At 41.4% G+C, this 27,522-nt stretch overlaps 1 protein-coding gene across 1 annotated transcript; it reads left to right on the top strand.

Annotated features, from left to right (window-relative positions):
* Positions 1–264: 264 nt before the first annotated feature.
* LOC121293605 (myosin-4-like) lies at positions 265–25,606 on the top strand. Its single transcript, XM_041216697.1, has 39 exons — positions 265–468; positions 564–707; positions 1,389–1,545; positions 1,689–1,716; positions 1,855–1,972; positions 2,087–2,179; positions 2,339–2,402; positions 2,510–2,608; positions 5,522–5,625; positions 6,333–6,471; positions 7,673–7,791; positions 8,140–8,289; positions 8,398–8,568; positions 8,676–8,976; positions 9,084–9,151; positions 9,340–9,427; positions 9,611–9,728; positions 9,839–9,962; positions 10,239–10,375; positions 10,511–10,766; positions 11,109–11,351; positions 11,468–11,644; positions 11,736–11,881; positions 12,223–12,313; positions 12,419–12,808; positions 12,915–13,041; positions 13,137–13,255; positions 13,513–13,709; positions 13,799–13,982; positions 18,898–19,063; positions 19,272–19,396; positions 21,442–21,750; positions 21,987–22,190; positions 22,574–22,699; positions 22,830–23,000; positions 23,141–23,245; positions 23,346–23,441; positions 25,173–25,307; positions 25,478–25,606. The coding sequence occupies exons 1-39, from the start codon at positions 265–267 to the stop codon at positions 25,493–25,495; spliced, it is 5,811 nt and encodes a 1,936-aa protein (XP_041072631.1). The 3' UTR covers positions 25,496–25,606.
* The last annotated feature ends 1,916 nt before the right edge of the window (positions 25,607–27,522 follow it).

The following is a 27,522-nucleotide window of genomic DNA, read 5'->3' as shown; positions in this document are numbered from 1 at the left end:
AGCAGAAATTCCCGAATACAGTGAGACTGACGCACTGCATTCACACGGCACAGAACGGGGTGCTAATCCGAATTCACACTGGAGAATGCGGTTTTTAGCAGAATTGTTGGAAGGGTCTGAATGCAATATCATGATGCCGGGAGATTTTAATTTAGGTGGGACACATTTTAGCACCGATTGAGTTGTTTAAATAAAAAAACAATGGATTAAATTGGTAACATTTATAAATATGCACCAATGTTGTTTGAACAGTAAACCGAAGCCATGGGGGACGCGGAAATGGCAGTGTTTGGCGAGGCGGCGGTCTACCTGCGTAAACCCGATAAGGAGAGGCTCGAAGCTCAGAACCGACCATTCGATGCTAAATCTGCCTGCTTTGTGTTCGATACCAAAGAATTGTACGTTAAAGGTACAATCAAGAGCAAAGAGGGTGGTAAAGCCACTGTGGAGACTCTGTTGGACAAGAGAGTGAGTTGAAAATAAATGGATCATCCTGAAGTACTTTGCTGTCTGCATGCCATGTTTCCTTGAATAACCTGGTAGGTCTGTTGATTATTTTTCAGACAGTAACTGTTAAAGAAGACCAAGTCTTCCCAATGAACCCTCCAAAGTTCGATAAAATCGAGGACATGGCCATGTTGACCCATCTGAATGAAGCGTCTGTGCTGTATAACCTCAAAGAGCGTTACGCAGCCTGGATGATCTATGTAAGTACAGTGGCTTCAGCCCAGAGCAATCCAATGAGTGCCACTGTCCCTGCTCTTTACCCACAGAGCTGCACATTTTTTGCATTTCTCTTTTTAAAGTGAATATTGACTCCGAATTCACCTCTTTTTCAGGGAGTACAGTACACGTCCCAATGACACTTTGTATATAAAATGAACACTCACTTACTCTCTGGTCCTTCTGCTAATGCTGGTTATCCGCCCTCCTGCCAATAGAAACAATTTCCCTGATTTACTCCGTTAAATCTCTTTGTAATTTTGAATGCCTTTGTTGAATCTTCCCTTAACATTCTTTGCTGTAATGAGAAAGATCCCAGTTTATCCCGTCTCACTACGTTACTGAAGTCCCTCATCCGCAATAGCGGGTCAGTAAATCGCCTCTGAATTCACTCCAAGACCTTGAAATCCTCTAAAGTAAATTCAACACAACACTCCAGCTGAGGCCTAACCAGAGATCTATAAAGGGTTAGCAGAACTTCCTGGCTTTTGTACTCTAAACCCATGGAGAACTGCACTTTAACTTGTCCTGCTGTCTTCAAATATTTGCCTTTGAGAATCACCAGGCCCCTTTGGTCCTGCACGCACTTGTCAATTCCAAAATGAAAGCCATAATTGAATAAATTAATGGTACTTAGTTATAAGGCACGTTTTCTCTTACTTTAGACCTACTCTGGGTTGTTCTGTGTCACCGTGAACCCCTACAAGTGGCTGCCAGTGTACAACCCGGAGGTAGTGGTGGGTTACCGAGGCAAGAAGCGTCAAGAGGCTCCTCCACACATCTTCTCCATCTCTGACAACGCCTATCAGTTCATGTTAACTGGTGAGTATTGTAGGGATTGTTTTCTCCTGTTCAGCACGGAATTATTTTTATTCTTGTTAAATATTGGAACCACAGAATAAATTTATGTACATTCTCTGTTTTCTGCACTTTGAGGGTTGATCTTGCGTTTGTTTTATTTACAGATCGTGAAAACCAGTCCATTTTGATCACGTAAGTGTTGCTGGTTTAATATATCCCCACAGAGGTTGGTTGTTAACAAGTAGAATTGCAATTGACTCTCGTCTTTCAAATCGCTGTATTAATCCGGTAATTCTCGATTCCTTCCTCTTCTACCCTCGCCCCGTCCAGCGGAGAATCTGGTGCCGGAAAGACTGTGAACACGAAACGTGTCATCCAGTACTTTGCATCAGTTGCGACTTCTGGTGGTGACGCAGGAAAGAAGAAGGAAACTCAGGCATCTGGAAAGGTAAAAAAAGAAAATTGATGCAGTAAAATTCGGCAATTTCTGGTTGTTTAGTTGGAATTCATTTCTTGACTTGGTGAATGCTCCAATTTGTACTAATCAAAAGTATTTTTGCAGGGGTCTCTGGAGGATCAAATCATCCAGGCCAACCCATTGCTGGAAGCCTTTGGTAATGCCAAGACAGTGAGAAATGACAACTCGTCTCGCTTCGTAAGTTTCTTGAACATTTCTTGCAGTTGCATAGATTGTAGCCCCTGGTGTGCAGGACATTTGTAAGCAATCAAGTGTAACAATCAGAATGGTTCAATAGTAGAAATTATATTGTGTACCTGTTGTGAAATCATGCTTTAAATCATCTTTACATTCCAGGGTAAATTCATCAGAATTCACTTCGGCACCACTGGGAAACTGTCTTCTGCTGATATTGAAACCTGTAAGTTCGGTAGAATTTGATTTGCAAATGTCAGCCATAATTTAATTTTTGGATATACACACTGGTTCTTCAGTGAATCGATATTTGTATGTGTACATTCTCTCTAGATCTACTGGAAAAATCCAGAGTAACATTCCAGCTAAAAGCAGAAAGGAGTTACCACATTTTCTACCAGATGATGACCAACTACAAACCAGAAATTGTTGGTAAGGATGGAAGTTTTCGCTACCTTCATTCTTTTTTGCTAATGTGTGAAGGATTAATTCCAGCCCATTGATATTTGCAATATACCTTAATCTCATCCTATAAATAGATCAGTTTAAATAAAATCTGCTGTTATGTGAATATACAAACATATGTATGAATGTACAAATTAGGAGCAGGAGTAAGCCACTTGAGCCTGCTCTGCCATTCAATAAGATCATGGCTTCTCTGATTGCAACCTCAACTCCATATTTCCACCGACCCCGATAATCTTTCATCTCCTTGCTTATCAAGAATCTATCTACTTCTGCCTTAAAAATATTCATAAGACTCTGCTTTCACCGGCTTTTGAGGAAGAGAGTTCCAAAGATTCAGCCCCCTAAGAGGAAACAATCTTCTCATCTCTGCCTGAAACGAGCAATCCCTTGTTTTGAAACAATGACCCCTAGTTCTAGATTCTCCCACAAGAGGAAACATCGTCTCCACATCCACCCTGTCAATCCAGCTGCCTCTTACTCTTCTAAACTCCCACGGATACAAGCCAAGCCTGTCCAACCTTTCCTCATAAGACAACCCACCCATTCCAGGTAGGTATAGTCTAGTAAATCTGCTTTGAGCTGCTTCAATGTATTTACATCCTTCCTTAAATAAAGAGACCAATAATGTACACAATACCTCAGATGTGGTCTCACGAATACCCTGTATAACTGAAGCATAACCTCCCTAGTTTTGTATTTAATTCCCTTCACAACAAACAATAACATTCTATTGATAGGTGGAGGCAAAGAAGAGATTGCCAAAGATGTCATAGACAAAAGACAAAGAGGTGTTGACGATGGTGATATTAGCTTTGGAATGTGCTAATGGCGACATTAAGGATAGAAAGCAGCTCGAGCAAGTGGCAGATGGCCCTAGTGGCAGTGAGGTAGGGGGAAGGGATTGAAATGGGCTAAAAGGTGGAGATAAAACAATGAATGGAAGTACATTTAAAAATAATAAATAGGTTGGAAAAGAAAAAGGAACAGCACCTCATCTTCCGATTAGGCACTTTGCAGCCTTCCGGACTTAACATTGTGTTCAACAACTTCAGATCATGAACTCTGTCCTATTATTTTTAAATGTATTTCCGTTCATTGTTTTATCTCCACCTTTTAGCCCTTCTCCCTACCCCACCCCCACTAGGGCTATCTCTCACTTGGTCATCCTGCTTTCTACCCTTAATGTCACCATTAGCACATTCCATTGTTAATATCACCACCGTCAACACCCCCTTGTCCTTTTGTCTATGACATCTTTGGCAATCTCTTCTTTGCCTCCACCTATCCCTGGCCCTCTATCCAGTTCTACTTGTCCCAACCCCCTCAACCAGCTTATATTTCATCTCATTTCTATTTTTCCTTAGTTCTGATGAAGAGTCATACAGATTCGAAACGTTAACTGTAGTCCTCTCCACAGATGCTGTCAAACCTGCTGAATTTTTCCAGCTATTTTTGTTTTTGTTTCAGATTTCCAACATCCACAGTATTTTGCATTTATAATAACATTCTATTAGCTTTCTTAAAGACTTGCAGTACCTGCATACTAGTCTTTTGCGATTTATGCACTAGGACACCTAGATCCCTCTGCATCTCAGAGCTCTGCAATTTCTCACCATTTAGCTAATGTGCTTCTTCTTTATTTTTCCTGCCAAAATGGAAAATTTTACATTTTCCTACATTATATCTCATTTGCTAGATCTTTGCCCAGATGCTTATCCTCCATGCATAGCCTCCTTATGTCCTCTTAACATCTTACTTTCCTACCTATCTTTGCGTCATCAGCAAATTTAGCAACCATACCTTTGGTCCCTTCATCCAAATCATTTATACAAATTGTGAAAAGTTGAGGCCCCAGCACTGATCCCTGTGGCACATCACACATTACATCTCGCCAATCAGAAAAAAGACCCATTTATGCCTACCCTCTCTTTCCTGTTAGCTTGCCAACCTTCTATCCAAGCCAATATGATACCCCTGACAGCATGAACTTTTATTTATCACAATAACCTTTGATGTGGCACTTCATCAAATGCCTTGTGGAAATCGAAGTACAGTACATCCACTGGTCCTCCTTTATCCACAGCTTATGCTACTTCTTCAAAGGACTCCACTAAACTGGTTAAGCATGGTTTCCCTTTCGCAAAACCATGTTGACTCTGCCTGATTACCTTGAATTTTTCCAAGTGCCCTGCTATAAAATATTTAATAATAGCTCCCTAACATTTTCCTTATGACTAAGCTAAGCTAACTGACCTGTGGTTTTCTGCTCTCCTTTTTGAATAAAGGAGTTACATTCACTATTTTCCAATCTACTGGAACCTTCCCCGAATCCAGGGAATTTTGGAAAATTAAAACTAATACATTAACTACCTCACTAGCCACTTCTTTTAAGACCCTGGGATGAAGTCCATCAGGACCAGGTACTGTCAGCCCACAGCTCCAACAATTTGCTCAGTACCACTTCCCTAGTGCTAGTTTCTCTCCCTGTAGTAGAGTAAGAACCAATTCCTACAGGGTGAAAAATCAAAAGGAAAGGGGCACCTCCTTCCCCTCTTCACCTAACTCCTTCACTCACCAAACTCCCAGATACACATTCAGTTCCAAGCTGCATTCATTATCACTTCTAGTTTAATGATATTATTTTCATACTTTGCTTTCAACTTTATCAGATTTACATTTTATAAATATATTTCCTGTCTATAGTGGTTTCAATGGTGTGTTAGTACAGTGAATACCAGGCCAATGTTGATTTAAAACTGAATTTGACATGTTGGCTGAATGGAAGAGGGAAAGCCTGACTTTTAAATTGGGTAACATGGAACCTCCATTTGGTTAATCACAATTCTTCTGACGGAACATTTGTTTTGCTTTCTGCAGAGGCTTGTCTCATTACCACCAACCCCTATGATTATCACTTCATCAGCCAGGGTGAGATTAGTGTCAGCAGTATTGATGATACGGAGGAATTGATAGCAACTGATGTAAGTATCATCTTTAGTTGTATTTTCTTATTCCAACTCATCGATCTTAAGGCATGTGCGCATTTAGGTAACCAGCTCCTATAGCTCATTTTGTTCTCAAATCATTGTGTCCAGAATGGAGATGATATGAAATGTAACAAAATAAGGACAATATGAAGGAAAGTTATGCCTGCCGTGCTTTTCCACAGTATCAATAAGAAAGTTAAAGGTGAGAAAATTTTGAGGTGTAAGATGCAACATGAAGATCTCAGAATCAAAGAATTGTTGCAGTGCAGTGGGTGGCCATTCAGCCCATCATGTCTGCACCAGCTCTCCAAATAAGCAATTCACTATTTCCTCACCTTCTCCCAGAAACTCTGTACATTCTTCTTCTTTAGGTAACAGTCTAATTCCCTTTTGAATGCCTCCATTGAACCTGCCTCCACCATACTCTCAGGCCATGCGATTCCAGATGCTAACCGCTGGCTGCCTGAAAATGTTTCCCCTCTTGTCTTCATTGCTTCTTTTGCCAATTATCTTAAATCTTGTGCCCTCTGTTTCTTGATCCTTTCCTGAGTAGTAACTGTTTCTCTCTAACCACTCTGACCAGACCCCTCATGATATGAATCACTCTATGAAATCTGAGATGTTTTACTTATAGTAAATTTAGAAAGTTTAAGCATGTGAGCCTTTTTGTTAGATTGTAACCCAATTGTTTGAATTTAAAGAGTGCTATCGATATCCTGGGCTTCGAAAGTGATGAGAAATGGGGTATCTACAAACTCACTGGTGCAGTAATGCACTTTGGTAACATGAAATTCAAGCAAAAACCGCGCGAGGAGCAAGCCGAGCCTGATGGCACAGAAGGTAACATTTTCACATGTCTCCCTTCGCTACTATATTTACTAGGATTTATAAATTCAAAATAATATATGAATCAATCAAGTGCAGTTTATTTCAATTTACAGTCTAAACTATACGCAAGTTGTTTTGTAATATTTTGGAACTATATCACTCATGGAATTATTGTTAAGTCTGGATTGCACTTCCTGCATCTTCTGTCTTACTCTAGTAATTTGTTCGCTTGTGGTGTAGTATTTGGGTCAGCAGAAATAGAGACCACTGCCCCTCTAACCAGTTACAACATGCTGAGCACTACTTGCCAACAAACGTGTTGTATCTCCAAGCTAAAATCTTTGAGACTTTTCTTTGATATTTCTACCCTGCAATGTCATACCATTATTTCTGTAAGTTGGAGAGAGTGGTCCTGTTGAATGAAAACTGACTACCCTGGTTTGGGTTTCCTCCGAACAATTTTGATTGTTGTCCACCAGCATTGACCTCATTGGTTTCTGCACACATATGCTGGTGACAAGAAATTACCAGCTCCCATTTGAAAACGTGAATGATTCAGGATAGCTGATAGTTTGGCTAACCCCTGACAAATAACAGAAGGAATTCTTTTCAAGTCACATCTAACTGAAACCAACTTCTAAATCCCATTTACCCTGCATAAAAAGAAATATAACAACAATTTGTATTTATACAGTAGCAATTACACAATAAAACATCCCAAGGTCCTTCAGAGGAGCATTACCAAACAACATTCAACCCAGAGTTCCATAAGGAGATTGAGGGCACTTGACCAAAATCTTGTTCAAAGTGATGGGTTTTATCGAGCCTCTCAAAGAAAGAAAGTGAGCAAGAGAGAGACAAAGAGGTTTAAGGAGGAAATTCTAAAGGTTAGGGCCCAGCTGAAGGCACTACTGACAATGGTGTAGTGATTAAAATCAAGGATAATCATGAGGCCAGAATTGGAGGAACACAGATATTCTGGAGGATTGTAACAATTATTTGCTTTTATCTTGCTGACATCTGTGTAGCATTACTGTCCAGAATATTGCATTGAGAAAGGGTGGGTGCTGATCTCAAGGTTAACCTATATATAAGGTCCCTTAATTAAACAAAAGAAAATATTATTTATCTGTGTCTATTGCACAACAGTATTCCAAATACAAATTGTATGTTAGACACAAATAAAATCAAATTCTCCTTTATATTTTGTTAGATGGCGACAAAGTTGCTTACCTGACCGGCCTCAACTCTGCAGATTTGCTAAAGGCTTTATGTTATCCAAGGGTGAAGGTTGGCAATGAATTTGTGACCAAAGGTCAAACTGTTCAGCAGGTACAGTTTCCAAGAATTCTAGCAAAATAATACGGGTGTGTGAATATTTATATTGTTTAAAATAAGACCAGAAAATGCTGGAAATGTTCAGCAGATTGTGTGGCAACTGTGGAGAGAGAAACAAGAGTTAATGATTCATGCCAATGACCTTTCAGAAGATGTAATGAAAAGTCATTGACCTGAATTGTTGACCTTTGTTTTCTCTGCACATATTATACCTGACCGGCTGAATATTTCCAGTTTTTATTTCAGATTTCCAGCATCTGCAATATTTTGCATTTCTGTTAGTGTTTAATACATTTAATTTAAGGTGCTGCTTTTGGCTAAAATGATATTGTATTCTTTCAGGTCTACAATGCGGTTGGTGCCCTTTCCAAATCAATTTTTGAGAAAATGTTCTTGTGGATGGTTGTCCGTATCAATCAGCAATTGGACACAAAGCAGGCCAGACAGTTTTTCATTGGTGTGCTGGATATTGCTGGGTTCGAAATTTTTGATGTAAGAATCAGAAACATAAATATCAACAGAATAAATTATTTAAGATTAACAGCACTGAAAAGGCAATCCAATGATTAAATAAGACATTAAATTGCTCTAAATATTCAGTTCAACAGCTTGGAACAGTTATGTATCAACTTCACTAATGAGAAACTGCAGCAGTTCTTCAACCATCACATGTTTGTTCTGGAACAAGAAGAGTACAAGAAGGAAGGAATTGAATGGGAATTCATTGACTTTGGTATGGACCTGGCTGCTTGCATTGAACTCATTGAGAAGGTCAGTAACATCACACAAAACATTAATTAGAATTGAAATACATTTATATAGACATCATTTTATCAGTTCCAATGTCTCAATGGTAATAAACTTTGTCATTACCCCAGCCCATGGGTATCTTCTCAATCCTGGAGGAAGAGTGCATGTTCCCCAAGGCCTCTGACACTTCTTTCAAGAATAAACTGTATGATCAGCATCTTGGTAAGTCAAACAACTTCCAGAAACCCAAGCCTGCCAAAGGAAAGGCTGAAGCTCACTTCTCACTGGTCCATTATGCTGGCACTGTGGATTACAACATTTCTGGCTGGCTGGACAAGAACAAGGACCCCCTGAATGAAACTGTAACTGGACTATTCCAGAAATCATCAGTGAAACTACTGGGTCATCTTTATGCTGTAACCGCTGAAGGTAAAATTCTGTTACACTCAAATATGAATATTCCTTTTTGTTAACATTGTATTCTTCTGTTTTCTAATCAGTTTAAAACAAACATATTTGTTGCTTCTTTATAACAGAAGCTGGAGCCAAGAAAGGTGGCAAAAAGAAGGGCTCTTCCTTCCAGACAGTATCTGCTCTGTTTAGGGTATGATTTTCTCTGACATGTACATTTACAATATGTAATGAACTAAGTGTTAATAAATTTGAGTGAGGGAGCAAAACATTAGTCAAGTGTGTTAAATATGATTAATGAGTAGGTCAGTCTTTTATTGTTGTTGTTAATACCATGGAACAAAACTGGAGATCAATATTACTTTCTTGTTCACCTCATAGGAAAACTTAGGCAAGCTGATGGCTAACCTGAGAACTACACATCCACATTTTGTGCGCTGTTTAATCCCGAATGAGACAAAGACACCAGGCAAGTGTCATTCCCTACCTATACACTACACTATGTGAAATAATGCCTTGTTTTCTTATGGAAAAAATAAATCACCTGTAAAATTTGTAATGATTGCAAATGTCTGTTTTTAAAATGAACAGAAGGTCATGAAAACGTTCACCCTCCTTATTCTGTTGATAATTGTTATGTTACACCCATCAGGTGCTATGGAGAACTCCCTTGTCATACACCAGCTTAGGTGCAATGGTGTGCTGGAGGGTATTAGAATCTGCAGAAAGGGATTCCCAAGCAGGATCGTCTATGGTGACTTCAAGCAAAGGTAATTAATCTCAAAAACTACACATCGGTTTTTGTCACATCAAAATGATGAGTATATATGTGGCTGAAATAGGGGAGGAAACTAACATATATATATTTTTAATACAACAGATACAGGATTCTTAATGCAAGTGCCATTCCTGAAGGCCAATTCATTGATAGCAAGAAGGCTTCTGAGAAGCTACTGGGATCTATTGATGTAGATCATACACAGTACAAGTTTGGACACACTAAGGTAAGAGAACTTCAAACTTAACTTTTTCAGTGTGAAATGGATGGGCTGATAAAACTTAACAATGTCCCCTAAGGGAAGCTCAGTTTTCAACTTAGTTTGAGAACCATGCCTCTCCCCACTGCACACACAGAGCTATATGAGATAGGGACAATACAATGGCAAAAAGTGGAAAGGACAGGCTAAATTATTTTCTAGTGTCCAATCCAGTAACTAGTAACTTATTTTCCATGTCGAATATTTAATAAATTAAAACAAAAACTTGTGCTATTGTTTAAGGTGTTCTTCAAGGCTGGTCTTTTGGGTACACTTGAAGAGATGAGAGATGAAAAGTTGGCACAACTCATTACCCGCACACAGGCTATGTGCCGTGGATACTTAATGCGAGTTGAATTTAAGAAAATGATGGAAAGGAGGTAAACATCATTACATATGAACATCAAAAATAATTTTTTCAGAAAAATATATTTTATATAATACACGAGTTTCTTCTGATGCAAAATCTATAAAATGATTGTTATGGACTGTGCTCCCCTATCTGTATTCTACAGGGAAGCACTGTACACTCTGCAGTACAACATCCGTTCCTTCACAAATGTCAAACACTGGCCATGGATGCAATTGTATTTCAAGATCAAACCTCTTCTGAAGAGTGCTGAAACTGAGAAGGAAATGGCGAATATGAAAGATGAGTTTGAGAAAACTAAGGAGGCGCTTGTCAAATCTGAAGCACGGAGGAAAGAATTAGAAGAGAAAATGGTGGCTATTGTACAGGAAAAGAATGATCTGCAACTCCAAGTCCAAGCGGTACCAATGTTTATCATTTTAATATAGTAAATTTGTATACAACATATAAAAACATTGAAAACAAAAACAGAATTACCTGGAAAAACTCAGCAGGTCTGGCAGCATCGGCGGAGAAGAATAAAGTTGACGTTTCGAGTCCTCATGGCCCTTCAGCAGAACAGAGTTGACTCGAAACGTCAACTTTATTCTTCTCCACCGATGCTGCCAGACCTGCTGAGTTTTTCCAGGTAATTGTGTTTTTGTTTTGGATTTCCAGTATCCGCAGTTTTTTGTTTTTATATTTGTTTTTATCTCTATATAAAAACATTGCCTGTTATAATTAACTGTATCACTTTTGTGCAGGAAAGTGAAACTCTGGCAGATGCAGAAGAAAGATGTGAAGGATTAATTAAAAATAAAATTCAACTGGAGGCTAAAGTGAAAGAAACTAATGAAAGATTGGAAGATGAAGAAGAGATAAATGCTGAACTTACAGCTAAGAAGAGAAAACTGGAGGACGAGTGTTCAGAACTGAAGAAAGATATTGATGACTTGGAACTCACTTTAGCCAAAGTTGAAAAAGAAAAACATGCCACTGAGAACAAGGTATGAATAGATGATTTTTTAAATGTATTATCGATCCATAACCCATGGCAGAATGTTCACAACTGTTTATTATGCTCATGAAATGCTTCTGTATGTTTTATATTTGATGAATGAAGGTTAAAAACCTCACTGAAGAGATGGCTAGTCTTGATGAAAGTATCGTTAAAGTAACTAAGGAAAAGAAAGCCCTCCAAGAGGCCCATCAACAGACTTTGGATGACCTTCAGGCAGAGGAGGACAAAGTCAACACTCTGACCAAAGCAAAGACTAAGCTGGAGCAACAAGTTGATGATGTAAGTGTTCCTAAACACAACTAGGTCAAATGGGTTTGAGGATACTGAGATTGATGCAAATTCTAATAAAAGTTCATTTCTCATTCAAAAGCTTGAAGGTTCTCTAGAGCAGGAGAAAAAACTTCGCATGGATCTTGAACGCTCTAAGAGGAAGCTTGAAGGTGACTTGAAGTTGTCACAAGAAACCATAATGGATTTGGAGAATGAGAAGCAGCAACTGGATGAGAAGCTGAAAAAGTCAGTATTTAGCTTACTTTTTGTGCACATTCCTTTGCTGGAATTCTTAACTCATCTGTCCTATTGATTAGATTATTGGAGACATTGACAGGGAATTTCCATTAATTAGCATGATCTTATGAAACATTAGTCATCGAATTAGTGTATGTAGGCTAATGTCACTGTTCAAACAAGAGGGTCATTCATTGGGAGTAATATTGTGTTAATCAGGGATTAAGGTTGCATTTTAAATATTACCTAGTCAAGCATGTCAGCAAAAAACCTTTCTGCTGTGAGTTCATTAATAACACAGAAGTTTCATAATTGATTGATGTAGTTTAATTTTTCACTCATTATTAAAGGAAGGAATTTGAAATCAGCCAACTTCAAAGCAAAGTTGAAGATGAGCAGGCTTTGGCTTCCCAACTGCAGAAAAAGATCAAAGAATTACAGGTGATTTATGTGTCCAGTAAAATTATCGATGCTTCCTTTGTAAAGGTTATGTTCATGAACTGTATTACTTTTTCTAAGATTATAATCAATGAATATTTATTTTAGGCCCGTATTGAAGAGCTTGAAGAAGAAATTGAAGCTGAACGTGCCTCTCGTGCCAAGACTGAGAAACAAAGGGCTGATCTTTCCCGGGAACTTGAGGAGATCAGTGAACGACTAGAAGAAGCTGGCGGTGCAACTGCAGCACAGATTGAAATGAATAAGAAACGGGAAGCAGAATTTCAGAAGATGCGTCGCGATCTGGAAGAATCCACCCTACAGCATGAAGCCACGGCTGCTGCTCTTCGTAAGAAACAGGCTGATAGTGTCGCAGAGCTTGGGGAACAAATTGACAACCTGCAACGTGTGAAACAGAAGCTTGAGAAGGAAAAGAGTGAGCTGAAGATGGAAATTGATGACCTTGCTAGCAATATGGAATCAGTGTCTAAAAACAAGGTATGGCTCTGAATATTGCTAAAACCTATCCCTTCATATAGTTATGCTTAATAGTTGGTGTCCATTTGGTCTCACATCCTTTGAGAATTCTATATATTGCTTTCAGGCAAACCTTGAGAAAGTGTCCCGGACTCTTGAGGACCAGGTCAGCGAACTGAAGACCAAACATGATGAGCATCAACGTTTGATCAATGATTTATCAACTCATAGAGCACGTCTCACAACAGAAAATGGTATTTAGCAGTGGCACGACCATTTATTTTTTGGTATCTAGAAAATGTGTTATTTTATGATTTTTTTTTTGCTTGTAATCTCTTCTGATTTACAGGTGAACTGAATCGCCAGTTGGAGGAGAAAGAAGCCATGGTGTCTCAGCTTACAAGAGGTAAACAAGGATATACTCAACAGGTTGAGGAGCTCAAGAGACAGCTGGAGGAAGAAACAAAGGTATCAAAATGACTTAAGTTACTAATTCATATTTGTTTATAAGAAAATATATAATCAATTTTAATTCTTCAATTGGCAGCATTATAAAAATTACATTTTGTGATGTGATTGTCCAGTAATTGAACTAAAATGCTACCATTAGAGGTGGTGAATTTCTAGTCATTGGGTCCACAAGCAAAGTATCAAAGTTTATTAACACGGTAATAATCACATGTATATTAATCATTATTTTATCACCAACTTGGTAATTACTTCAGGCTAAGGGCGCCTTGGCACATGCTCTGCAATCCGCCCGCCATGACTGTGATTTGCTCCGTGAGCAATATGAAGAGGAACAGGAGGCAAAGGCTGAGCTCCAACGTGGCATGTCCAAGGCCAACAGCGAAGTCGCTCAGTGGAGAACAAAATATGAAACAGATGCGATCCAGCGCACGGAGGAACTGGAGGAGGCCAAGTATGTTTTAATAAAATGAGAATTTGGTGTCATGCAACATGTTTTTTAAGATAATGTCTTTGCAACATCTTTGGTTTTGTACTTATCAGGAAAAAGCTTGCTCAGCGACTGCAGGATGCAGAGGAACACATTGAGGCTGTGAACTCCAAATGTGCTTCATTAGAAAAGACAAAACAGAGATTGCAAAATGAAGTGGAGGATCTTATGATAGATGTGGAGAGGGCAAATTCAGCAGCAGCAGCTCTTGACAAGAAGCAGAAGAACTTTGACAAGGTAATTATGTTTATTATTGTTTTCCCTTCTCTATAATTCTATTTATAATACCAATTTCATATTAATATTAAATAAAATCAGCTGTAGATAGACACAAGTCTGGCATATGTTAGGATTAGATCAGATCCTTGAATGGACAGGGCCATCCAGGAAACCATCTAATAACATTTAAGTTTCACAATGTCTGGAGTGTAATTCTCTCTTCCCCCAAAGTTTTGTGGACGCTGTCCAAATCAAAATGTTTATGCCTGAAATCGATAGATTTTTGTTGGGGTAAAATTATCAAGGGATATGGAGAAAAGGGGGTATATTAAGTTGAAGCACAGATCAGCCATGATCTAATAAGATAGTGGAACAAACTCAAGGGGCTGAATTTTCCCTTTGGCATGCGGGGGCAGGCCCCACACATCTGCACATAAAATGACGCGCAGTGACATCAGGTGAGCATCCCGACATCACCACGTGCCATTGTGATATTTCGCTGGGTGGGTGCGCGATGATGTCCGGTGCGCGCCCGCCATTAATTAACGGGCCAGTTAAGGCCCTTGAGGCACCGATTGACACTGAATTTTCGGCACCCGTGCAATCTTCGGCTCAACACACGGATGCGATGGGCAGGCGGGTAGGACGCATTTGTATTAACCTCATCCACGTACAGGATAAAAGGGCTCACTGGGCTGTGAGTGTGCACTGTCGAGCATTTATTTTTGAAAGTTTTTGAAGCATGCCTGTGTGATCTGCAGTACTTCAAAATGCATACCAGCTTTTTCTGGACTCTTAACCTTCAGGTCAGCACTCTACAGTGCCTGGGCCTGCAAGTTTCAGGAAACCTTCCCTTACCCCAGGAATGGGAACTGAACTGTCCACTGGAGACAGCTCCTCTGAGGAGGAACAGAGGGCTAGAAGGGGGAGGCGGCCAGGAGTGCACATTCACCCTCCAGGGGAGCCAACTTTGGGAGGACAGGCGCAGGCACAAGGGGAGTAGGGCTAAGAGGTAGTCCAAGACAGAAGGAGCTGCAGAAGACGCCACTATCTTGCTGCCAGGGTATACAGGCGGAGAAGCAGCTACCTCAATATGTTTGAGGTGCAGTGCCGAAGGAGGCTCCTTCTCTCAAGGGAGACAGTCAACTACATCTGTCAGATGATACGACCTGAGATCTCCGTTAGCTGAGTGGGTGGACACCCCATGCCAGTGGCTCTGAAGGTCACAGGTGCCCTCAACTTCTATGCATCTGGCTCCTTCTAGGGGTCAGTGGGTGACCTTTGTGGTGTCTCCCAATCAGCTGTGCACACTTGTGTCAAGCAGGTTACAGACGCTCTGTTCAGACGAGCATTGACCTTTATCCACTACCGTTGGGACCAGGCAAGCCAGACACAGTGAGCCAGAGGCTTCGCGGCCATTGCTGGCTTCCTCTGCATCCAGGGTGCAATGGACTGCACACATGTGGCCATCAAGGTCCCAGCAGGTGAACCCGGTGCCTTTGTCAACAGGAAGGGCTTCCACTCCATGAACGTGCAGACAGTGTGTGATCACAGGATGCTGATTCTACAAGTCTGAGCAAGGTACCCAGGCAGCTCCCACGATGCCTACATCCTCAGACACTCCCAGGTGCCAGGGCTCTTCAGTGCTCCAGCCCAGCTTGATGGATGACTGCAGGGTGACAAGGGCTATCCCCTCAGAAGGTGGCTCATGACTCCTCTCCGCCATCCAAGAACAGAAGCTGAGCAGCGGTACAATAGGAGCCACGTCTCCACAAGGGCTGTGGTGGAGAGAACCATCGGTCTTCTCAAGATGCGCTTCCGATGCCTGGACAGCTCAAGGGGCGCACTCCAGTACCCCCCAGATCGTGTCTTGGTAGTAGTGGTAGCATGTTGCGCTCTTCACAATCTTGGGATGGAAAGGGAGGATGCAGTGGACGATGACATTTGGACACAGTGTCTGCGGCCGCACACGATGAGTCCAGCAATGAGTCCAAGGATGAGCATGCACAAGGGAAATGCTGAGGGAGTAGATGCTGACCCGGGCATATTCCAGGGTGGCAGGGACACCAGGGAGGCTTTAATCCAACGAACCTTCATCTAGCACACCACAGACGGACCACCAGGACAAGCCTGGGCTATAAACTCGATACTTTACACCTAAGTGCAAAATCTGCCAGGTTAGCAACAGTCACTAAGGGCCTTGTTAGTAAAGCTGAATGTCCAACCCAGTTTCACAGCTGGCATCTCCCCAGTTGTCGCAGCCTCACCAGATGCAATGGTCACTGGGAGAGGGGCAGAGGAGCTGCCACCCTCATCTGGAGAACCCTGAGAGGTGCCCGCAGAGACGCCAGGCAGCTGCTGCGCCGACATGAGGTCACTTCAGACCTCCCTGCTCACCCTGGATGGATGGGCACCGAGCTGGGAAAGTTGATGCCCAGAGCATCTCCCACACTGGCACTGACCAGCTGAGGTCAATGCCGATGTGAGGGCTTGCTGGTCTGAGCTCATCCCCAGGAAGCCCTGATGTGTCTCCTGGAGGAGCCTCTCCACGAGAGTAGCCACTCTCTCCATGGAGAACGCATGGCACTCGGACATGAGGCTCATAGCTTCGGCAATCGTCCGCGTAGACTCCTCCACCACGGAGACTAAGCCAAGCATAGCCTCATGTATCTACCCCAGATGCTCCCGCACACCCTGCCGCATTTCCTGCACCTGCTGCATCGTGGACGACTCCAGAGGCACATCATCAGGTACTGACTGAGCATGTGCCTGGTCCCCCGCAGTTCTCCGACTGCTTGCTCCATGGGCACTCTGTCTCTGCTAGTTCCTCCAGCAACTGTAAAGTACCCTCATCATTGTGCCCCGGGACACTAGCTGATGTTCGAATTCCCACTGAGGAGCTAGTATCTGTGCTGGTGCCTGCCTCGCAGAAATAGTGTGACGCTGGTGAGACTTCAGGCCCCTCAGGTGTGAGAGGGGGCATTTGCTGCTCCTCCTCCTGGCCATGCTCCGATGATGCTGAAAGGAAGAACAAGGACAGTGGATCAGTTAACGTGGAGACAACGTCAATGTGCATTCCTGTCCCTCAGATCATTATGCGCTCATCCTTCCATCAGCAATGGTCAAGCCATGTTGCAAAATTAAATCAATTAACATTCAGCACAGCTATGGCTGTTGGGAGAACAATGCTGACCTCACTGTTGGGCATAAATACCTGGCTGTGGCACCTCAGCCTCACTAACACCAGTGGACCTGGGTGCACGGCGCCTCTCCAGATCCAGGGCCTCCTGCTCGAAGCGGCTAAGAATGGCGATCTGCGCCTGGCCACTGCCAGCCCTCACACGCTCTGCCGCGTTATGAGAATTCTTCTCCTGAAAATGAGAGACGAGCATTGATTAGTGAAAATTGCACATGGACTCTCTTTGCGCACGGCCCACCCCAACCAGAGAGGGAGATATCAGGGCTCCAGAGCCTCCTCACCCTGCAGCTGCCGAACACTCACACAAAGATGCTAGGTCTGTTCCCCACACCCCCTACATCACATTGGGCACCACATGGTATATTCTTCCATAGCAAGGAGGCGCAAGCACGTGGAATGCAGAACACAGCAGATGGTTCATTGCCTTGCCACCTTGAAGCTCCCCTCCCAGCATCTCATCACCCTGACTTGGACATCTTCTGGAGTTCAAACACAGCGCCTTGGTGCAGCTCCTCCAGGTTGCCCCCAAACCAGTCTTGTGGGATTCAGTGTAACACATGCTGCGGGGGCAATACACATCTCTTCATCACCCTCTCAGGCTGACCTCAGCATGGCCAATATCTGCTTGCCCATCCAGCAAAGGACAAATACCGTCAATAATTCACTGCAGTCCCTATACTAAGACGTTAGGGGTGGGTGGGGGGGGGGGGGTGTTGGTGGTGGTGGGGTGGGGAGAGGAGGAGGCGGGGAGGGGTGTGTGGGTGGGCAGCAGCGGGGATAAGCCAACCTGCTGGGTTAAGGGACTAATGCCAACACAGTACTCACCCTGCCAGAGCGCAACAAGTCGTTGAAGCGCTTGCAACACTGGGTCCAGGTGCGCCGCACCATGTCACGGGAGCTCACCACCTCCACCACCTCCTCCCAGGCTCATTTCGTCATGTGAGGGGGCCTCCTCCTCCTCCCATCCTGGGGAACTAGCACCTCCTCGAGGAGGGCAGCAAGGCAGTCATCTGAGAAACAAGGGGCACACTGGCCCTCCGCCCTACCCTCCAGCCTGGCCTGCTCCGCTGGTCTACCCTCCAGACTGGCCTGCTCGCCAGAAGCCCTCTGATGAGCCTTTCCACTTGACATTGTAAAGTCTTGCAAAGCCTTGCAAAGGCTGCCGGCGCTTCTGATAAACCGGCTGCTGGGCCACCATTGGACCTGGCGGACAATGCACTCCTGCCGCCGTCTGCCCACTCCAGCTTTCCTTGGGAGTTGGGCATTACGCTAGGCAGGCCTTAATTGGCCCGCCTGCATAAAATGGCAGTGTGGTGATCAGGCCCGCTCCTGCTCTGCCCCTGCCCCCCCTCACCAAACAGAAAATTCAGCCCAAGGGATTGAAATGCTTACTTCTCTTGCATTGTTTAAAAACAAGTTTTAAATGCACTCAACCTGTGCATTGTCATTCCTGGATATTTTAAAATTTAGTACTGAACCTTTTTAGTATCATAAGAAAGCTGATCCCCTGCTCTGCTTAATAAAATGTAGTCATTCAGAAGCAGACCTTTGCGCTTCTATTTAAACACGCATGCTTCAAGTTCTCTTGTGACAGGCAGAATATGAGTTGCATCCCAAAGTTTAGTCCCAGTCTTGCAGTCTGTACTCCACACTCCGCCATACTCTCACATCAGCATTGGTATGGAACTGCATTTTCATACTTTAAATTGCCACTTTTGCAATTGTCCACTACAGATCCTGGCAGACTGGAAACAGAAATTTGAGGAAAGCCAGGCTGAACTGGAAGCAGCTCAGAAGGAGTCGCGCAGCCTGAGTACTGAGGTCTTCAAGATGAAGAATGCATATGAGGAGTCTCTGGAACAACTTGAAACTCTTAAACGAGAAAACAAGAATCTGCAGCGTAAATCTTAAACCTTTCTTATCATTTTAGACATTTACGAATGTAGATAACTGTTAAAATTTATAGTAAAATTCCATTCTTACTCACTGTGCTTTGAACTCTTCAGGAATCAGTCTCACATCATGAGTATAACCTTTTATTGCTTTGGTAACTTTAGTTTTATCACCACAAAAATAGGTATAATTTGCAATTTTTTTTCATAAACTAGAGGAGATCTCTGATCTGACTGAGCACCTGGCTGAAAGCGGCAAGGCCCTTCACGAGATAGAAAAGGCAAAGAAGACAGCTGAGCAGGAGAAGAGTGAGATTCAGACAGCTCTGGAGGAAGCAGAGGTAAAACTAATGATTTTTTTTACCTTTACATAATAGAAATTGTGAATAATGGTGTTTATCAAATAGACTAAGAGTTGCAACACTTGTCTCATGCATTAAAATTGATTGAAAGATCTAAAAGTCATCAGTTGAAAGAGAACACACTAAATGGTGTCCACTGAGTGTAATTTATGGACGATCATTCCAAAGCATAGTTTTTCTTTACATTCAGCTTAACAGATAAACCGATGGATTTATACACAGCATAACTCTGAACCAGGTAAATGGTTTTCTGTTTTTGAAATGCATTTTGCAAAATGCATTTTTAAAACTCAAGTTACACAACTTTTACTTTTGCAAACTGATGTTAGGAAGCTAACGTTCAATTACAATCATAAATCAAAGAAGCACAGAATCATAGAATGGGTACAGCACAGAAGCACGCCATTCGGCAACTGTGTGTCCATGCCAGCTCTCTGCAAGAGCAACCCAGTCAGTCCCACTTCCCCCAGCCTTTCCCTGTAGCTCTGCAAATTTTTGTCATCAGATAAATTGAAAGCCTTTTGAAAGCCACAGTTGAATCAGTCTCCACCATATTCTCATGCAGGGTATTCCAGATCCTAAGCACCACTCTCTATGTGAAAAAGTTTTTTCTCATGCCATCTTTAGTCAGTCAATTTAAATTGATGCCCACCCGATTCTCTACCCTTCCACCAATTTTCTTCCTATCTACTCTGTCCAGACCCCTCATGTTTTTGAACATTTATTTTAAATCCCCTCATAGCCTTTTCTCTAACGAGAACTGCCCATCTTCTCCAATACATCCATGTAACTGAAGTTCCTCATCCCTGGAACCATCCTTCTAACTCTTTTCTGCACTCTCTGTAATGTCTTCATATCCTTCCTAAAGTTTGATGCCCAGAATTAGATGCAATATTCCAACTGAGACCAAACCAGTATTTCATAGTGTAACATCCTTGCTTCTACTTATAAAGCCCAGAATCCCATATGCCTTTTTAATCACTTTCTCAACTTGCCTGCCACCTTCAATGCTTTGTGTACATATGCCCCAGATCCCTCTGCTCCTGCAATCCTTTTAGAATTGTATCTTTTATTTTATAATGACCCTCCTTGTTCTTCCTACCAAAATGTATCACTTCACACTTCTCTACATTATGTTTCATCTGCCACATATCCGCCCCTTACACCAGCCTGTCTATGTCCCCTTGAAGTCTTTCACTATCCTCTTCACAGTTCACAATACTCCCAAGTTATATGGCACTTTATCAAACACCTTTTGAAATCCATGTACAGCACATCAACTGCATTACCCTCATCAACCTGTTACCTCATTGCAAAACTTAATCAAGTTTCTTAAACACTTTTCCTTTAAAAAATCCATACTTGCCCAAGTGACTATTAATTTTGTCACAGATTATCATTTTTTAAAGACGTTCCACCACCCAGGTTAAACTAACTGGCCTGTAGTTTATGGAGTTTCCTTGCACCATTTTTTAAACAATGAATTTTGTAATTATAATTTGCAATTCTTCAGTCCTCAAGCACTATCCAGGATCTAAGGAGGATTGGAAGATTATTGCCAGTGCTTCTACAATTTTGACCCTTGTTTGTTTCAGTATCCTTGAATGCATCTGATCTGGTCCTGGTGGCTTACCAACTTTAAGTACAGCCAGCTTTCTTAGGTAGTTGATCATCAAGTAACATCTAAACACAAAAGGTGATAGAAGTTTGGAAATCTCTTCTGCAAATGGCAATTGATGCTGGATCAATTGTTAATTTTAAATCTGAAACTGATAAATATTTATGAACTAAAGGTCATAAGGGATATGTGGCAAAGGCAGATATATGGAGTTAGGTCACAGATTAATCATAATATCGTTGAATGGCAGAACAGGCTCCAGGGGTTAAATGACTTCCCATTCCTATGTTTCTATGTTCCAATAATGTAATAGTCTAGAAGGGTAGATGAATTTAATGCACACTAGTATCAGAGAGTACAAGCAGCTTTTATAACTTTAACTGTGTGAAATGTTTTAAAATTATAGGCCTCTCTGGAACATGAAGAGAGCAAAATCCTCCGTATTCAACTAGAAATAAACCAGATCAAATCTGAAATTGACAGGAAAATAGCAGAGAAAGATGAGGAGATTGATCAGCTGAAGAGGAACCACCAGAGAGTTGTAGAAACAATGCAAAGTACCTTGGATGCAGAAGTCAGGAGTAGAAATGATGCTTTAAGAATCAAAAAGAAAATGGAAGGTGATCTGAATGAAATGGAGATTCAGTTGGGACATGCAAACCGTCAAGCTTCAGAAGCTCAGAAACATCTCAGAAACTTGCAGGTTCAATTAAAGGTCTGTTCAATAATGCTTTTATTTTTGACTTATTGTTAATTTTAATCTACTTCTAAATATTGTGTGATCATCTGTCAATAAAGTAAATATAATGCATCTGTCTAACTACCAGCTTTAGAATAGTCAAACTACTTAAGAGTTTACTAAAAAAGCTTATTATTAATTTATGTTAATATGATGTAAATATTACAGTTTACTGGATATCTGCTTTCATCGTATTTCTGCCATGTAAACAGGATACCCAGTTACACCTGGATGATGCTCTCAGAAGCCAGGAAGACTTGAAGGAGCAATTGGCCATGGTTGAGCGCAGGAGTGGCTTGCAGCAGGCTGAGATTGAAGAAATAAGGGCAGCACTGGAACAGACAGATAGATCTCGCAAAATTGCTGAACAAGAGCTTGTTGATGTCACTGAGAGAGTACAGCTGCTGCACTCTCAGGTTTGTCTACACACTAATGTCAGTTTGAACCTGGGAAGGATGTGGGGAGGCCTAAGATCGCCGAGGAAGCTGGGTGGGGTGGTTCTGTTGAAGTTAATGGCAGGATCTCATTAACATTGTTAGATCCATTTCCCACCTGGAACCCAATTAACTGGGCAGCCTGGCCGGCTAGTGTGAAGGAACATCAGTGACAGGTGGCTGCAGCGCATGCCATCCTTTCATTGTCTAATTCCCAAACTCTGGAAAATGCAGACAGCCATGGTAAATTTTAAATTGGATTTCTATTTGCCAACCATGGGGTTATTAGTGAGGCAGCAGCTTTTTTATTTTTGCAGTTTACACATCCTACAAAACAAGTTCTTACAAACTGATTTTTCCTGCAGAACACAAGTCTCATCAACACCAAGAAGAAGCTGGATGCTGACCTGAATCATCTCCAAACTGAAATGGAAGATATAATTCAGGAATCAAGGAATGCTGAAGAAAAAGCAAAGAAGGCTATCACAGATGTAAGCCAGAAGTTAAATTATTTATTTATATTTTCACAAATGGTGATTTGTCTTACTTCGGTTGCTATCTTCGTACTTTTTCAAGTTTAAGCGTGAATAATGATTTGCCCCATTACCTCACGGTTACAAGGCTGCCATGATGGCTGAAGAGCTGAAGAAGGAACAGGATACCAGTGCCCACCTTGAACGAATGAAGAAGAATCTTGAGCAGACAGTGAAGGACCTGCAGCACCGCCTGGATGAGGCTGAGCAGCTGGCAATGAAAGGAGGAAAGAAACAACTCCAGAAACTGGAGGCTAGGGTAAGCGACAAGATTGTACTATTGTATGCTGCTTGCCGAAGAAGTTGAGGTTTTAGCAACAAAACAAGAATCATAATTTAGCGGGAGTATGAATCTTGCATGGATGTAAAATAATTAATGCCATTTGGTGACTGGTTTAGGTGCGCGAGCTGGAAAATGAACTGGAAGCTGAGCAGAAACGAAGCACTGATGCTGTCAAAGGTGTCCGCAAATATGAAAGGAGAGTCAAGGAACTGTCTTACCAGGTATTTAGAAGTTCATTATTTGGAGTAGGAACGTCATTGTGGGAATTAGTAGTAATCATTACTTTTACAATATAACTGTTCCCTCTTTTGCATCATTTAGACAGAAGAAGACAAGAAAAATGTTCTGAGACTACAGGATTTAGTTGACAAGCTGCAGCTGAAAGTTAAGGCCTACAAGCGGCAATGCGAGGAGACTGTAAGTAACTAGGACTGTAGTTGAATTTACCCTTCAAGATGTTTTTTTAAAAATTATTTTATAAAGCTAAAGTTTTACGGCCCCATCTCTGTGGGAGTGGTGTCATGAAATGTGGTGAGCCATTCAACAGTCCATTGACCACGATGGGATCGTAAAATCCGGCCGGTGTAAAATTCTGCCCACAGACTTCAAATATTCAAGATTTTTTTCTGTAGTGTAAAGAACTCATGCAATCCACACTAAAGGAAAGTCAGGAATATCAAAAAAATTGTTCATACAGAAAACATAGTAGGTCATTGAGTTTATCAGGCCATCTCCTTTCACTGATTTACATATCCTATCTTGTTCAAGAAGAACATATTCAGCTTTGTAAACTTCAATCATTACTTAGTCTCTGAACCCAGAATTAAGGAAAGAATCATTGCTGTCATTATCAACTGAATTGTCAAATGCATCCAAACTTTCTGGAAATAAGGTACCTAAAAATTGCACAGTATATTGATTATGGGTTCACCATCAATAAAAGATTACAATAATTTTATTATACTCAAATGATTTGAGACATTTCTCAGAATTTTATTACTTCTTTGTTAACAATGTAAGACTGAGCAGGAGATGCTTTCAGTGAAATATTAATCTAATTGAAATTTTTTACCTTTCATTGTGCCATTGCATATTGAAGCTAATTGGCCTGGATGTGATTGCATTTAATATCCTTTTATATTTGTCATCTGACTACAACACCATTGTGACCAGAAGAAACCTTGAACATGGCATTCAGATCAGAAATCACACATGACTGTGCTCTTCCATTTATTTTCATCTTCAACTCTCTACTGTCAAGGAAATTTTTAGTTTACCTGGCAAATTTGTTGTTTTCCCTTGGACTTGGAGTTTTAAAGATTTACACATGGTTCCTGAAATCCAATGGGTAACCTTCATCCACCATATTTTCAAAGAATTCTAGAAATGAGTGGGGGTTTGACCTATTGTTCTTTGGGGGACAGCACTGTGCAATGCCCTCGAGCATTTTTCCCAGTAGAGTCAGATTATAATTTCCTGATTCATGTTTCACTTTTTTGAATATCAGGATTGCATTTTCTATAATCCAGACTCCAAATGCATTTCTTTTGGAACTTGTAAAACTAATTATGAAGTTTCACCTACTTCATTACCTACTTCATATGTTGTTTTGCAACCATATGGGAATATTTTGGCGCAGAAATTAGACTGCATTGTGCCTGTTTTTGAGATGTAAGCCAAGCATTGAACATACTAATAAAGAGCTGTAAAAAGTCATAAGGCAGTTCAGAAAGTGAAAATGTTCTCCTTTGTCAACATGTAGACTGAAGTCCCAGATATAAAGAAAATATTGAAACACACTGCACAAAGTAATGCCCTATCAGTGCACAGAGACTTTCATCCAATCTAGGCTGGATTCAAATTCAGGTCTCAGATATATAAGAACAATGTGATAAACTAATTCATGATTCAGTCTTACCTCACAAAGAATAAAAAGGTGGTGTAGCTTGTGAATAGTTGGACGACAGATATCAAAATTTGTGGATCACAGAATTGGAACTGATGGTCACCACTCCAAACACACAATCTCTTTTGTCAAAACATTTGTGAATGATTCACACTTCTATTATCCTAGTGAACAGTTACATTCTCCTGCGGTCAACATTCTAACCTGTAATCTGATTATTTCTTCTACTGTTTCCCCTTTAGGAGGAACAGGCCAATATTCACCTATCCAAGTTCAGGAAGGTGCAGCATGAACTGGAGGAAGCCGAGGAACGTGCTGACATTGCAGAGTCTCAAGTCAACAAACTTAGAAGTAAAAGCCGTGACATAAGTGTGAAGGTACATTAGATGCAACTGATTTTAAAATTGCATCAATAATGGAGCTTAAGAAACATTAACTAAAAGTATTGGTAATGATTTCCATTGTTTGTCAGAATATAAATAATATTTTAAAAGCAATCTTTTCATTGTATTGACTTAACCATTTGCATTTTCTTTTTATTCATTAGTCTGCCGCTGAAGAGTAGATGATATTGAAATGGTCCAAAGAAGAAACCCACAAAATGTGTATTTCTTTGTAACATAATTTTATAAAGGTACCTCTGCCTGTAGAAATAAAAGTGCAACTCTAAAAAATCTTTCTTTGTCATCTTTGTCTGTTTGTTAGTTGGCTTAATAATCAATCACTCTAGGATTAAAAGTGCTGCACAGAAAAACTCCAGTGAAATTATATTGTGAACAGAAGCTTGGTGTGACAATAGGAAGGAGAATCTACTAGAATGGTGCACGTGCAATTGTTGCCAATCAAGAATCTGTCATTTCTTTATGGTAGTATTGAAATTATGGGGTGGAAATTCTTCTGGACCCACAGGCAGCATCCATCACAACTGGAAGGCCCAGGCTCGGCATTAAAGTCAGCATCATGCCTTAGTAACTTCTTTGCATGAGCTGCCAACACTTGTGTTGCTTCTACAGGCAACTTGCTCATTTGATGATGCTGATTGCGGGGTCGCCAACTTCATCATCAACAGACCTGAAATTCTTTCTCAGCAGTGATGTTAGAAAGGGCAATGGTGGAATGGTCAGGACAACCATGAAGTCAGAAGGACACTTCTGCTCCTCCTGATTCTTGCTAAGAGTGTGGAAAGGAGTGGCATGCAAAGTTTGAGTTCCCTGGATGATTAAAGAAATTGAAACTAAAGTGAAACAGAAAAACATGATACATATCTGGTTCATCATACAGTTGAGATGCAAGTGATTACAGAAAGTGCAGATGAAAACTGACAAAGCAAATGAGTAGGGCAAAGAGATTGCAAGAGGAAAGAGTAGTTGGTAACATAAAAGGGAATCCTAAAGTCTTCTAATAACATATAAAGAATAAAAGGATAATCAAAGGAAAGTTGGGGCCAATAACAGACTTAAAAAGAAACCTTGTGGAGGCAGTCGGCGTGGCTGATGTACTTAATGAATACCTGGCATTTGTTTTAATTAAAGAATGCTCAGTAAAGCAGGAGATAATAGAGAAATTGGATGAGATAAAATGGTTAAATACAAAGCTCAAAGCAAAAAAAAAAAATCACTCAGTCCAGAGGGGATACATCTCAGGCTGCTGAGAGAACTAAGGATAGAAATAGTAGAAGTTTTGATCACAATTTTTCAATTGTCCTTTGGCATCGAAGTGGTGTCAGAGGACTAGAGGGGTGAAAACGTTACAGCCCTGTTTAAAATGGGGAGAGAGAGAAACTGGATAACTGCAGGTCAGGTAGCCAAATTTCAGATGTGGGTGATAAATTCGGCAGCAGGCTCACCTTATTACAATAAACAATTAAAGTCAAATGAGCTTGTAACCAAGTCAATTGGCCAGGATATTACACTGCTCATGCCATAACACGGATGGTGGAGGCAGGTGGGCAAGCTTGTTTTGAGTCCAAGTTGAAAAAAGGCAGGCAGGTAGGGGAGCACATGTCATTTGGGGGTGCCTGTATGCATCAGCGGCACACCCCCTCCACAAGATGTCACCCCCCCCCCTCATCTTCATTACTCACAGCCTGTCCCCCAAAATCTGGTCCAACATTCCACCTTCCCCATCCCGCTCTCCCAACCTCCTTGAGCTCTTGCATCCTTCTCTGCCCCAAAAGCCCAGGATTTCTCTCTGTCTTTGGCAGCCATCGCTCTTCTCCCTGCTCCTCCTTGCGGTCCCGGCAGCACCCACTACTGAGCTCTGCCACTGCTGGGACCGTAGAGCTACTGGCCAATCGGGCCTCTTCCAGGTGTGTCGGCTGCCAGCTGGTTTTTGTTCTGAGGGCAAGTAGTCCACAACACCACACCCCCCCCACCCCAAACCACCCTGTAAAATCGAGCTCCACAAACCCAGCCAAAGTGAACTGTCACTTGGAAGAACATGAATTAATAAATGACAATCATTACTGGTTTGTTAAAACAAATTTATGTTTGACTAACTTCATAAAATAAAAGTGACTCGCAAAACAAAAATAAAAATACCTGGAAAAACTCAGCAGGTCTGACAGCATCTGCGGAGAGGAGCACAGTTAAC

Source organism: Carcharodon carcharias, chromosome 22, assembly GCF_017639515.1.
Source record: "Carcharodon carcharias isolate sCarCar2 chromosome 22, sCarCar2.pri, whole genome shotgun sequence".
NCBI classification, from domain to species: Eukaryota; Metazoa; Chordata; class Chondrichthyes; order Lamniformes; family Lamnidae; genus Carcharodon; species Carcharodon carcharias.
Note: the sequence above shows the minus strand (reverse complement) of the source record. Positions and strands in the feature narration are given on the sequence as shown.

Bases quoted from the DNA above. Each gene is read 5' to 3' on its own strand.
- LOC121293605 (XM_041216697.1), top strand. From the start codon at position 265: ATGGGGGACGCGGAAATGGCAGTGTTTGGCGAGGCGGCGGTCTACCTG. The intron at 12,314-12,418 runs GTGATTTATGTG...TATTTATTTTAG, and splicing joins AAAAGATCAAAGAATTACAG to GCCCGTATTGAAGAGCTTGA. The intron at 13,042-13,136 runs GTATTTAGCAGT...TCTGATTTACAG, and splicing joins ACGTCTCACAACAGAAAATG to GTGAACTGAATCGCCAGTTG.